General features: G+C 39.9%; 1 protein-coding gene across 1 annotated transcript in view; it reads left to right on the top strand.

The window, feature by feature from the left end:
• Window positions 1-15049, top strand: part of Slc16a2 (solute carrier family 16 member 2) — a 154050-nt gene that overhangs the window by 132662 nt on the left and 6339 nt on the right. Inside the window, exons 2-4 of the mRNA XM_010631201.3 lie at window positions 9353-9497; window positions 12642-13092; window positions 14027-14170. Of these exons, the coding sequence (XP_010629503.1) occupies window positions 9353-9497; window positions 12642-13092; window positions 14027-14170 (740 nt within the window). The remainder of the gene's footprint in view (window positions 1-9352; window positions 9498-12641; window positions 13093-14026; window positions 14171-15049) is intronic.

Genomic DNA, 15049 nt, shown 5'->3' with positions numbered 1-15049 from the left:
TATCCAGAAAACAGCAAAGTTCTGTTGCTGTTGCGGTTCCTGGCACCATTTTTTTTTTATTAGCACCTTAATCATCATCTGTAAAGAGAACATTCTAGAGTAACATCATTAAATATAGCTCTGATAAAGCACGGTCACTACTATGTATCATAAAGCAGATACAAGATATTTTACATTCACAGATGTATGATACAGTACCGTCCTCCATCAATAATACTAGAATCAGTTTTGGTTTGAAATTTGCTTTGTCTGCAAATAAGATTACTACCCCTGTTTTTTTCTGGGCTCCTGTCACATGGAGAATTGTTTTCTATCCTTTCACTTTCAATATGGGCTTCTTTTTGCACTAGGTGTGTTTCTTGTATACAACATATTGTTGGATTTTGCTTCTTATTCAATTTTGCCGGTCTATTTAGATGTTTTTATTAGTATAGGTTTGCAGTACATAACCATCACATTCATCATGGAAATTTGTACATGTACATAGCACATCTTATTTCTTCTTTTATCCCCTTCTTCTCCCCTCCCTCCAACCTTTCTTCTCCTCTCAGTTTACAAAAGTTTTTCTTTAATTTCTTCCTTCAATTTCCCCTTTTCCATCCCTTTTTTCTTCCTTCTCTCCCCGTCCATTGACCTCATGTTCCTCTTTCCATTTGAACAAGTTCTTGCTACTTCCTAATGTTTATCATCCATTTTGCACCTTATGTTTAAATTTGTATATCTGACTTATTTCACTTAAGATTATGGTGTCAAGGTACATCTATTTATTTTTAAATGATTCAAATTTATTCTTCCTTATGGAAGAATAATACTCCATTGTACACAAATACCGTATTTTCTTTATCCATTCATCTGTTGATGAATGATGTTGATATGGGCTTTAGTTGAGATTTAGCTATTATAAATTGTGTTGATATAAACTTAGGTGTGCATGTACTACTGTGGTATGGTAACTTTTACTCCTTAAGAAGATACCTAGAAGGGGAATAGCTGGGTAAACTGGAACCTCTAGTTTTAGCTTTTTTGTGGAATCTCCATACTGCTTTCCATATTGGTTGTGCCAATTTACACACCCACCAACAATGGAGAAGGGTTCTTTTTTCCCTCACAGACTCACCAGCATTTGTTATTGGTTGATTTCTTGATGTTAGCCATTCATTCTGGTGTGAGGTGGAATCTCAGGTTCATTTTAAGATGTCTTTCTGTAAATGCCAGCAATGTTGAGAAATTTTTCCTGAACTTAGTGAACATTTGTACTTCTTCATAAAGAAGTGTTTATTCATCTGAAATGCTGATTTTTTTTCAGCTTTAATTGAGTTTATTGGTACATTTTAGGGATACAGTACAGTTACATTCATTGTTGGGATCTTGTACCTCTACATGACAAGTATTGATTCTCATTTTTTCCCCTTACCCCTGCCCTCCCTTCACCCCCTTCTCCCCTCCCCATCTACAAACACTTTATTTCCATCTTTTCATTATCTCACATTTTTTTCTTTTCCCTTATTACCCTTCCCCTATCCATCCCACCTTCCCTACACCTTTAGATCCTTTCCTCCCAATGATACTTCTTTTTTGATATTTTGTCTAGTGGTTTTTTTTGAGACACTGGTGTGTTGAGTTCCCCTATTACCATTGCATTTGTGGCGATGTGATTTTTCATTTCCATTAGTGTTTGATGAATGTGGGCGTGCATTTCATGCATATGTATTTATGATTGTCATCTCTTCCTATTGGATTGTTCCCTTAACCAGTATGTATTGTCTCTTATTATCAGTTTTGGCTTGAAATCTACATTGCCTGCAGTTACAATAACTGCTCTTGATTTTTTTCCAGGTTCCTGTTGCATGAAGTATTTTTTGTCATCCTTTGACTTTCAGTCTATGAATTTCTTTCTGGGTTAAATATGTTTCTTGTATACAGCATATTGTTGGCTCATTTTTCTTGATGCATTCTGCTCTTGTATTTCTTTTTTAAATTAATTTTATTGATACAATTTATATATACAGTGTAATGACATTCATCATTGGAAATTTGTGCCTTTACACAGTCTACCTTGGTTCTTATTTTTTCCCATTCCCCTGCCCTCCCTTCACCCCCTCCACCTCTCCCTATTTGCAAACACTTTGTTTCCATTTTTCATTTTCTCATATGAATTCCATTCCCTTCTTTCATTTCCCCACTCTCTCCCAATTCCCCTTCCCCTTTGAAGCTTTTCTTCCTATTTCACAATATCTATTGTGCCTTTTAATCCTTATTTACACTTTCAGATTCTCACAGTAGAGAAACTATTCAGTATTTACACATCTGTCCTATTTATTTCACTTAAGATTATGGCCTCAGTGTGTGTCCATTTAGCTTGATTCTTGAATTGAGACCACTCACATTGACACTTATAACTCAGTGACTTATTGTTGTCATTATATTATTATGCTGCTATTAGTTCCCTTTCTTTCCCATCTATTTCCTTGCTTGCCTTACTTGGTAGATTTATTCTATTAGGCTTTTTGCCACTGTTATCTTTATCATCTCTTTCTACGGTAATCTTAAATTTTTTGAAGTGCTGATTTGGTGATCAGGAATTTCTTTATGGGCTCTTTACCATGGAAGTATCTTATTTTTCCATCAATTTTGAAAGATAATTTTGTGGGATAAGTCAATCTGGGCTGAAAGTTGTTTTCTTTTAGAGATTCAAACACTTCACTCCATGCTCTCCTTGACTTTAGGGTTTGTGTTGAGAAGTCTGCTATAATTCTGATGAGTTTTCCTTTACAGGTTATTTGTTTCTTTGATGTTTTTTAATATTCTGTTGTGTTGAATTTCTGGAATCTTGAATATTACATGGCTCAGTGTAGTTCTTTTCTGATCATTATTATTTGGGATTCTGTGTGTGTCATTTATCTATATGGCAAATTATTTTCCCATGCCTGGAAAGTGTTCTACTATTACTTATGTAAACAAGATTTTTATGACCTTTATGCCATCTTATGATTTTTCATTGATTCTGAATAATCTCAAATCAGTTTTCTTTGAATCATCTAGCAGCTCCTATATCTATTTTTCGTGTTTACTTTTTTTTTTTTTTTGGTACCAGCAATCAAATGGGTGGGGACCTTGTGCTTGCAAGACAGGCAGCAGAACCACTGGGCTAAATCCTGTGCCCTCACTTGCTATTTTTAATGTATCTTTAATTAGCTTTTTACCAACTACAGCCCTATCACCTATGTCTGATATTCTGTCTTCACACTGATCCAGTCTGCTGCATATACTTTCAATAAAGTTTTTAATTTTCTATGTTAGGTGTTTATGATTTGCATGTTTTTCTTTAGTGACTGTTTTTATTGGTATTTTTCTCTAGGCTCACTAATGATTTTTTACTAGGGTCCTTAACTCTTTAATTATCTCTGCAAATATCTACTTTGAATTAGCCAGGTTTCTCACTGATCAGTTTTGTTATTTCATGTTATGGCTTATATTTCGATGCGCCCCCAAAGCCTCATGCAATCACAGGTAGGGCTTTTTGGAAGTGGCTGGGTCTAGAGTGTAGGCTACTGGGATCAAGGATGTGAGGCTGGTTTCCATTTATGGTATGATGCTTGGATTAAAGCCATGAATGCTACCTACCCTAAGGTTGGTTAGCCTGGATAAGATACCAGCGACAGAAAGAGGCAGTTGTTTGTTGCTTGCTGCTTGCTGCTTGCTGCTTGCTGCTTGCTGCTTGTTATTGTTGCTGCTGCTGCTGCTGCTGCTGCTGCTGCTGCTGCTGCTTGTCTTCTGCCTTACACCTGCTCTGCAATGCCTCTATGCCATGCCACCCTGCATTGGAGCCAACTGATTAAGGACTGAAACCTCTACAAACTGTGAGCCAAAATAAACCTTTCCTCCTTTAAGTTTGGGTGTTGGTACTTTGTCTCAGCAACTAGAAAGGTAACTAATGCACTTTCACTGCTACCATTTCATATATTTTGGTTGTGTGGCTTCTGATTTCTTCCCCCTCCATCCCCCCTGGATTTGCTTTAGGGAACTCAGGCACTTTGGGGGATGTTTTACTTTTGTGTTTTCTCATTTTCTATTTTTTCTTCTGTTTATTTGTTTTCTATGCTGAGCCTTGAAAGTTGCTTATGATGGGTAGCTTTATTGCTAGTCTTAAGACCTGTTTTCGGTAATGACTACTCTTCAGAAATGTTCTCTAGGCATCCCTATCTGCTGGCCTTTGTGTCTGTCCCAGGATCCAACCACCTGTATTTTTTAGGAAGGGAATTGCAACCTATTTGGCCTAGTACCCAATTCTTTACAATGGGCTAGAATATTGTTTATGACCCCTAAGCAATCTAGATATTGGCATATATAGAAAAATCAATTGATATCCACAACTATGTTTCCTTGGGTAACATATTAAAACGAGCAGCAACAATAGCATCAAATACAAACTTGATAATGACAAACCCTAAGAAGAAACATTGTATCACCTTTAAACATACAAATGAGGTTTATAGTAATAGTACAAGTTATAACACAAAATAGACATTTGTATGCAGTAAAATATTTATATAATACAGTGATTTTTACCTCCACTCACAATAGAACAGTGTTCAATCATAGTAACAGATAGTTAGCTTTCTACATATTCATAAAGGTAAATGGTTAACACTAGCAAAGATTAGACAAAGGCATGGGAGCATGAAGAAAAAAGAAAGAAAAAATAGACTTTGAAAAGTTAAGCAATGGTAGTTGAGGAGAATTTGTTAATGCTGAAAGCAAAAAATTCTATTGATGAGTAAAAGAAAGTTAGAAGTATTAGATAACAGTAACAGAAGAAGCCAACTAGGAAAAGAACAATTAGGATTAGAGATTAAACTCGTAGAAAAATAAGAAAAAAATACTAAGGAAACAAACTGAAAAAGATCTAGAGAGAAAGAAGAAAAACTGAGAAAGAAAAAAGGAGGACCCATTCAAATAAATAAAACAAAGTAATATTGAAAAGGAGGAGCATCACTTCTTGGCCTTTTGGCTATGATCAAGTGTAAAAAGGAGAAACAAAAAAATAGGTGATAAAACTTCAAATTCCACAAAAAAGAAAAAAAATAAAATTCACATAACAGAGAAGAAAAAATGGGTAAAAAGAAGACAGAAGAAATGAAAAAAATTCCTCTGTCTATTCAGAGACTGCCAGTTTTGCTTTTGTTTTTTGTTTATTTGTTTGTTTTTGTTTTTGTTTTCAGTAACGGGGATTGAACTCAGGACCTTGCACTTGCAAGACAGGTGTGATGTCACTGAACTAAATCCCCAGCCCCAGAGACTGCGATCTTTAATCTCACAAGGCACATTACTTTTTGTCCCTCTTTATAACCTGTAGGCTTATGTGGGGACTTTTCTGTTCAAAACATCCCCTGAATGTAAACTCCTGTTTGTGACAACTGTCCACTCTGGGACACAAGTCCAGGAAAGTTGTGGGGCACTGGGCTCTGAGGCTCCAGACATGAATTCATGCTGGGTGGGGACCAATTCTAGGTGCCTGAAATATATTCTGGTGCCCATGAGACCAGCTCCAAACAAAAGAGGAGCCTCACAGAGACCCAAGTATTTCTGGGCCTGATGTGGGAAGTTTCTGACAGGCCCAAGGAGGACACAGGGAACTGGGTGGTGACTCACTGGAGTCCATGGCACCAGGCAAATCAGATGGACCTTTAATCCTTGCTGCAAACCAAATAGATTCCTAGACTATTGCACTGAGCAGTCTCTGTTTAAGACTGGTGGCAAGATATGCCCAGGGTAAGTGTGGTGTGCCTGACTCAGAGTGGGAGCTCCAGTAGGTCCAATGCAATAGACTCATATAGGACCATGGCTCCCTGTGGAGACACAGGCTTCCCAAGACTGGTGCTGGATATCACAGTCTCCAGCATGTCTAGGGGTGGTGTGGGGCAATAAGAGCTAGACAAGAACTCAAGCAGCCTTGGGGTGTCAGGCACAAACTTTAATGGGATAGTGTTAATTTTTGTGTGCCAGATGAAGGTCCTGGTTGAAGTGGGACAAATTTGAGCCACCCAGTGGAGACATGGGCATGCCTAAGGCCCAATATTAATGACTCTAGACACAAGAAATGTTCATTTGTTTTTCATGTTACATACACCCTGAGTTCAAGTGGGTAGGGAGGGCACCTCTCCCACTGCTGGAGTGTGCTGGCAAGGATGCTACAGGGCTACAGTCTCTCAGTGTTTGGAGAGAGCAAAGTGAAATGAGGAGGAATGAATACTTCTAGTCTATCCTGGGAACCTAGATTCTGGTTCCCTCCAGCTATTTGGGAAGTTCTCCAGATGACTGTTCCTAGGATAGGTGAAGGTGGAGACCCTGCAGAACAGCCCTGGTGGGTTGATTCCTCTCTTTCTAACTCCTATGCATATATTTTGTTTGATCTGCAAATATCTTCTTTCAAATTGATTTTCTCTACTAGGGTGTACGTCCCACCCCTGTTTCCAATTACCTGTGTTTTTAGTTTATCTTATTTGAGTCTCTCAGACATGACTCCTCCTTTATTCAACCATGTTGGATCCCCTAAAAGCTTTAAAGATAGGAAGAAATAAAACAAAGAAAAGAAAAAGAATAAACAGAAAAAAATATGGCCCTAAAGTACAGATGATTCCATCAAATGTAAGCACTCTAAATACATAAATTAAAAGAGATTGTTGGAGTAGAATAGAAAAAAAGCCAGGGTTAAGGGAGGGCAGGGACAAGGGAAAAAAATGAGAACCAAGACCTGTCATGTAAAGGTACAAGATCCCAACAATGAAAGTAACTGTACTGTATGCCTAAAATGTACCAATAAACTCAATTTTTAAAAAAGAAAAACAAAGACATGATTCACTATGTTGTCAATACAAAACCCACTTCAAATATGTGTTTTCAGGAGGATTTGCTGGGCCTAAAATATCAATATCAAAGTTTAATTACTATTTGACTCCAGTTGTATAACTTCATTGAAATAAAAATATTACAGAGATAGAAAACAAATTATAGATTGTTTTTAGAAGTTAGAGATGGTAATAGAATAGGCTGGATGTGACTATAAATGAATGGCACAAGGAGGTGTTTGTGTTGTTCATTTTTTTTTTTTTTTTTTTTGTACCAGGGATCAAACTCAGGACCTTCTGCTTGTGAGGCAGGTAGTGGAACCACTGAGCTAAAGCCCCAGCCAAATGGTTGTGTATCTTGATTTTGATGGTTTCAGGAATCTGCACATGATAAAATAACAGAACTATGCACATGAATTATACTACTATTAATTTCCTTGTTTTGGTATGGTACTATTCATAGTTACATAAAGGCAAACTGTGTGAAAGGTTCATGGAACCTCCCTGAGCTACCTTGACTATTTCTTGTGAATCAATAATTATTTCAAAATAGAATGTTTTAAAAATTAAACAGATTGATTTTTTTTCTGGTACTGGGGATTGAAGCCATGGACTCATACATGCCAGCCAAATTCTCTACCTCTAAATTATATCCCCAGACAAAATAAATTAATGGGTAGAGCATCTCTTTAGCATGTGAGGGGTTCTAGGTTCCGTCCCCAGCATCCAAAAATACCTATATGGAACTAAACTTATATTACCACATAAAAATTTTACCTCCAAATTTGATGTTATTTTTAGAAAGAGGGCAGTTCAATCTTTTCATCCATTTCCCTTCTTAGTGAGTTTCGAGAGTCAACCCACACCAGTCTTTGCCAGATGTGTGCATCATAAATGTTATCCCCAAACCTATGGCCTACCTTTTTATTTTCATAAATTTTTCAAAGAGAAGTTTTAAATTTCAATAAGTTCTAACACATCAATATTTTCTCTTATGGGTCATATTTTAAAATGAATATCTGTGAAACTTTTGCATAACCAAAAATCAGAAAGATTTTTCTCATACTTTTTTCTAGAAATACTATCATTTTACATATAAATTTTACATTTAAGTTTATTATTTATTTGGTATTGACTTTGTATATAGTATGATTACTAATGTCTCCAACACACTTGTTACATCTGATCTTCATTTTTTAAAAAATTTTTGAGAAATGCACAGCAAAAATTTTAATCCCTATTTCACAGATGATAAAATTGATTAGAGATGTCTTCTGTTATTTCTTAAGGGCTGAGAGCTGATAAGAAGTGAAATTATAATAAAAGGCCAAGTCTCTTGCTGTCTTGGGACAATATTTTTGAAGGCAGGCAGCTAGGACGCAGGACTGGACCCCAGCAAAGTGAAAATGTCCACTAGGGAGCAGAGAAACCTATTTGGCACCAAGGTACAAAACTGGACTAATCTTGTTCAGGACGCATTTCTCTGGCTCATTTGTGGCTCTACAATTGAAGAAAGCCAGAAGATGACCTCAGAAGATGATCATATTTATAATGCCTATGTCGCAAGAGACTAGTGTAAGTTGGGTCTCAAAACTCAATAAGCAGGGGGTAAGGGAAAGGAAGAGAAGGAAAAGAAAAAAAATAGAAGGAAAAATGGAAACAACATTTTTGTAAATAAGAAAGGGAAGAGGGGTTGAAAAGAGGGGAGCAGACTGGGGAAAAAAGAGCCCTGCTCAGCTGACACAGATTTTTTGATGATAATGATGATGTACTTGGAATGTTTAGCAAACCCTAAAAATAATTACAAAATTTGAAATTAAAACAAAGAACAAAAGTTAAAGGGATTAAAATAAGGCTAGAGAAAAGGTCAAGATGAAAATAAAGTTTGGGCTTTGCTTCTGGGGAACTGAGTGAGGGAAAATGGGCTGGAAGAATCTATGCAATACAGCAAATTTCTTCCTCCTTGGTGAGGATTATTACAGGTTCTTTGACTTTAAAGATAGAATAAACCTGTTTTCTATTTGAGTTTGAAGTCAGGAATTTTCCAAACATGGGTTCTGGTAAAGGATTTCAACATGAGAGTTCCATGACTCTCTTGGACAGTATCCTTAGAAATCTCTAGGTTGCCATCTGCTCTACATCCTGATACAATTCTGGGAGACTTTTGTCTGTGGCTTTCCCTGTTCCTTAGTCTTAGCCACTTCACTGTGTTTGTCCAATGACTTAGACAAGCCTGACCATATCTCCTGAGAAGTTATCCTCATGGTCCTTATCTGTGAATCCAAGTCCCTTAAGGCCCTGCTAAATCTGATCCCAGGGCTAGAACATTTTTTAATACCTAGCCTCTGTTGCACACCTCTCTGGCCATCAGGGGCCAGCAGACTGACAGTGGGGACTAATGCAGTGCCCTCTCTGACAGTCCAGAGAAGAGCTGAAGTGACTCTCACCAGCATCACCAGATACCACATTAAGCTACAGTGTCTTTGTGCTTCTTTTCTCCACAGCATGGGTAGGAGCTCTCGCGATGGGTATGATCTTCTTCTGTTCTCCCATTGTGAGTATATTCACTGACCGTTTGGGCTGCCGAATCACAGCAACTGCAGGAGCTGCTGTTGCTTTCATTGGCCTCCATACCAGCTCCTTCACCAGGTAAGATTAGAGGTTACTGTCTACTTCCCCAAGGCTGAAGATTGGCTTCATTTTGAGACTTTGGCTGGGGACACTCTTCTACCCTGTGGCCATGACGGTGTGAGGCCCCCAAAGATTCATGAGGAAAAGGAACTCATCTAGTTAGGGGTTTGCAGGATACATTTGTAGGAAACGTCCTTCAAGAGGACCTAAGAGTTCCAAAGATTTCAGAGAAGTTTAAGACTGGTAGTTCACAGTCTTAGGCCCAAGCCCAATTTCAGGCACAGAAAGGCTATGGAACAATTGATATATATCATTCCTTTTTCTGTGCCTCAGTTTTTTTCTATCCGTAACATAAGAGGATTAGACAGGATGATCTTTCCCGAACTCTTCAAGCTCTGACATTCTATTCCCCTTCAATGAATCACTCATCTCATGACCTCACTTTCCCGCCCAGGAGTGAACTATTTGAGTCAACCCATGTAAACACCCAGCATTCCAAGATTCCAGAAGGAATCTTATGCTGAAAAGAAAGGTCAGTTAAGCCCAAGGCTTTTTATCATGTCTGCCCCTTTTCCAGGTATCTCTGGTTGCTGACAGAAGGATAATTTGGTACAAACTGATTCATGTCTTGGACATGAGAAGGATGTTTAACAATATTCCTCACTGAGGGACAGACCCAGAACCCAGAAACCTAGCTAGGTACAGACTAAACTCAAACCCTAATCCCACTAGTCCTAATGGGAGAAGTTGGTAGTGTTAGGCAAGGAACAGGCCACAGTTCATTTTCTGCTTTCCTGTCAGCCCTGCAGAAGCTGTGTATAGGTAGAGAAGAGAATAAAGACCCTGCATCATAGCTGAAGAAATATAGGATTCCTAAAGAACTTCTCTGACTTTCTGTAAGACCTTTTGCAAGTTATAGTATCTTCTACTGCCAGTCTGTTTAGGCTCATCTAGAATGAGGGCAGAGCTAACTTTCCAGAGACTTGCTTTCTGAGCTTCACTCCCCAAAGAGGGGCCATACATCTCTAGGAGTAAGATTCCATTCACAATGGAGAAATGATAATTGTATTTTGTCTCAAGTAGGCCCTGTGAGGGTAATCCAGCTTTCTTTATGACTTGAGCATTGCCAGCTTCCCATCCTGTCTTCCAGAAAAGCTCAGATTTGGCATGTTTTCTTGGCTTTGTCCCATCCAAATGTGACAGAGAAGGGAAAAGCCTTGTCCTGCCTGGAACCTACTCAGTTCCCCCAGAGCAGCAGCGCCAAATCTTTTCAGGACACCTCTGGTGGTCGACCTCATTTTCCCCCATCAGGCTAGTACCTGGTTTCTCCCAGAAATGAACAAAGCCTCAGAAGTAGCTTCATTTTCAGCACAACATACCATAGTGAGGCCTGTTGTTTGCCACTGAGCAAAGCAACATGTAAATAAATCAGCAAAATACAAATCCCATTTCCTTTCCAAATGGGCCTAGTCACAGGAGGCAAAGGAGCTCAGATGTAGTGTTTTCTAGCACTCTTCTTTAGGCACCTTGGAGTAAATGTTCTATTTTCCAGCCTCTGGCCCCTTGAATGCATTTGCTCTTTCTTTAAGAACATTTCCAGAGCCAAGAAATTCTGGTTTCATGTCCAGTGAATAAATGGTTCTACTTGTGGCTAGAGCTCCAAGTCATCCTACCTAGGGTTTTTTTTTTTCTTCCTAGTGTTTCAAAGAGGACTCTGGTTTCCTTTGGGTGACATGGAATAGGGCAAAGTATAGGTAGTGCTGATGAGACTTTGGCAAGCCTGTTCAGTGGCATCCAGTTCTGGGGCCCAACCAGAAACACCACACAGTACCCTGAACTATATACCATGTTTTTCTATCACAGCCCCTTCTCTGAAGTTCTTGTTCCTCTCTCTTAGATAAGGCCTCATCTCATACCATTCCTATAGGGTACCTAAAGTCTCATGAGAGAGGCCCAAAGGAACTTGAGAGAAGAGAAGCGGTTAGCTTTATTTATATGTTCCAAATGGAGACACTTGTTTGAAACCAAAACCCCTGCTCATGTTCAGTGAATATGAGCAGATGGAAAGCAACAGTGATGATAGCTTTGGAAACCTAGTACCATATCATTTATGCAGCATAGGCCCAGACCTTCAATATGAAGACTGGGTCTCTTTTTAGGGAATAACTATTTGGCCCAGAAGAGTACTAGATAATTAAGTGGTCAGATAAGAACTATTTCAAAATATATGCAGTCATCAAAAAGAAAACAAAACTCTTTCCTGAGTTGCATCAATATTGTTCAAGGGCAAATAGCTGGCCAAGCTGACCTTCCAGTGGTCTTTCCACTTCTGACATTTTGCCTTCTGTAACAGAGGTTTATGGCCACAGCAGGGCCTAAGAGTTTTAAGCTAGGATCTGTCTTACCTGGGTTGGCCCAAAACTTCTTTGAGGCTTCTCTTTCTGTCAAGCAACCAGGCTACTCTGAGAAAACTAATCCATACCATGTCCAGCAACAAAGGCAGTATTCTGAAAATTAAAGAGACTTCTTACCTCACTATACCATCCATGGAGGTCATCTAGGGCCTGAGGTAAAGGTCTTGGCCTTTCTGGACTTTGCATATGGTTGAGGAGGACATATCTCTGAAATTATGAGCCATTCTCTGAAATTTTATGGGCCCTGAACATGGAGAAAGACTAGAGTCCCATGGAGATTCTCAATCTTCCAGGATCTTATCTGTTTGAAGAACTTTGCTGTTGCTTGTGTAAATGCTCTGGCCACCAGTCTACCCTACCCATGCTGTCTACATGAGCAGTCTCTCCAAGAGTACTGACTTACTCCCCATAGCATCTCATTTAGCCTTTTCATAGGCTGGTTCTGGCTTGCTTTTGAACAGTCTTTGATGGGGTGTCATGACGTGTGTTAGATTTGTGCAGACCTGGAGTCAAGTCCAAGTTTTACTGTTCCTCCATTATGTACATTGGGTAAATTATCTCCCTGAGCCTATTTCCTTATCTGTACAATGTGGGTCAGAAGGCCCTATTCCTTGTCTGCTCTGAGGATCAGAGGCAAGAGAGGTTTTGGGTTATGGGTCGAGGGATGAAGGTCTCAGGAGTCTAAAGTGGGAAGCAGATGGCTTGCTGATCAGAATACTGAAGATAGTTTTTGATGTCTCTCCCACAGTTCCCTAAGCCTGCGCTACTTCACCTACGGGATACTCTTTGGTTGTGGCTGTTCCTTCGCCTTTCAGCCATCCCTCGTCATCCTGGGCCACTACTTCCAACGCCGTCTGGGTCTGGCCAACGGTGTTGTGTCTGCTGGGAGTAGCATCTTCTCCATGTCCTTTCCCTTCCTTATCAAAATGTTGGGGGATAAGATCAAGCTGGCCCAAACCTTCCAGGTGCTGAGTACCTTCATGTTTGTCCTTATGCTGCTTTCACTCACCTACCGGCCCCTCTTGCCCAGCTCCCAGGACACCCCAAGCAAAAGAGGTGTACGCACTTTGCATCAGCGCTTTCTGGCTCAGCTCAGGAAGTACTTCAACATGCGAGTTTTTCGCCAACGTACCTACCGCATCTGGGCCTTCGGGATTGCTGCTGCGGCCCTTGGCTACTTCGTTCCCTATGTACACCTGGTGAGGAAGACCAGGCTGGGCCTACCCCACCTGGCCTCAAAAGCTGCCCTCAGCCTTTTTGGAGTGCAGGGGTGTGGGTGGAGGACATGAAAAGTGCAAAGCTGAGATGTTTGAAGAAACAAAGGAAACAGTAGTTGGAGATAACCAGAGAGGGAAAAGCATAGATCAGAGGAACCTTGGGGGAAGGTCCATGGACCACAGCTTCCTTACAGTAAAAAATTTAGATATATTTTTAGATGATAACCATAACTGTGATGCAAGAGACTGGCCGAGATGGCTCAATTCAAGATTTTCTAGGATTATGCTCTGTGCAATGCCCGTCTTTGTGGTCAAATTATTTTGTTTAGGAAATAATATACTACATCTCTTCATGTGTAGTAATCTCTTTAAGGTACAAATACTGCAGTAAAGAAACCTATTCAGTTGTGTTTAACCCAACATTCGTTGAACTTACAGAGATACAGAACTATTGGTTCTATTCGTGCTGCTAGCCTCCATAAACTTAGAACACATTTTGGAAGAGTTACCTGGAAGTTGGTGGATCCTTCTCCCCTGGTGACCTGATGTTACCCTAACCTGTCATCTTGGGTCAGGATATAGGGAGAATATAGAGGAATCCTTGAGGGTTTTTTTCAGTTGTTAAGGCTACATTTTAGCTCATCATGGCATAGAGGGAGCTTAGAGATACCAACCCTCCTCGCTGTTATCGCAGAAGCTTAAAATCCAAAGAGCCAAGGGATAGGCAAACTTTTGGGCTGTTAGAAGCAGGTAGAGAATTTGTGCTGGAGCCAGGGGTACAAGGGAGAGAGATACAGGAGATAGGGCTCTTGTGTTGGTCCAGAGAAGTGAGGAGTAAAGGTCCTCTATATGCAAACACTTAACCAGTCAGCTCCCCTTCCTCCTGTTCTGGGGGTTCTGGTGTTATGCTTTTCAGATGAAATATGTTGAAGAGGAGTTCTTGGAAATCAAGGAGACCTGGGTGCTTTTGGTGTGTATTGGAGCTACCTCAGGCCTCGGGCGTCTTGTGTCAGGTCATATCAGTGACTCCATTCCTGGACTTAAGAAGATCTACTTACAGGTAAGTGTTATCTTCTGTCTACTATGGGGAACAGCCTGCCACAGGTTATCCCCTGGCCTTGGGATAGAATGGTAGGGTATACCACTGCAGTACACTAGACCACAGCTCTGGCATCAACTTTGTGCAACATGAAGAAGTCAGTTATATTCTCTGAGTCTCAGTATCCTTTGCTTTCAAACAAAGGCAATCATTCTTATTGTGCCTCCTTCACCAAAATGGAGTAAGTATCCAGAGTACACTGTAAAGTGTATATGGAACCTTCAGAAAGTTTTACAGAAAAATTTTTATGTTAATAATGGCTCTCCACCTGAATCTCCTGTGACTTGATCAAGGTCAACCTGAGGCCAAGAGTTAGATGAATCCCACAGTAAATACTAATTTCATTACTACCACAGTAAGGACTTACTTCATTGCTACCCTACACTCTGTTGGAAACTCTTGGATATCTGTAGTATTCTAGCTCAGTGCCTCTCCTCTAGTTCCAGGTCCAGGTCCATCACATCTCATACTTCTAGAGCTACTTGTCATCAAGCATTGGCCTATCAATGGACACCCCCCAAAAAAGTGCCAGAAAAGGCCAGATCTCACCAAATCTCTCCCTAGTTCTCACTTTTCCTCGTTTGTTCAATGACAATAATTCTTCCCTTTCCCTATGTCACTTTACAGGTGAGGAGACAAAGTTTTCCTTACATCATGGCAATAGCCATGTGGGTGCTTCAGAAGCCACTTTCCATGAACTAGGCTCTTGTCTGGTTTGAGTACAGATTACTACTCGGGTTATCAATTTTGTGTACCTGGCAGCAGTACTACCTTCCTAACTTGGCTCATGCATTTTGCTCCTACAGTTGGGATTATCAGTATGCCAAGTGTAGAGCACTG

This window comes from Fukomys damarensis, unplaced genomic scaffold (assembly GCF_012274545.1).
Source record: "Fukomys damarensis isolate Sample0158 unplaced genomic scaffold, DMR_v1.0_HiC HiC_scaffold_39, whole genome shotgun sequence".
Lineage (NCBI taxonomy): Eukaryota > Metazoa > Chordata > Mammalia > Rodentia > Bathyergidae > Fukomys > Fukomys damarensis.
This window is presented reverse-complemented; position numbering and strand designations above follow the sequence as displayed.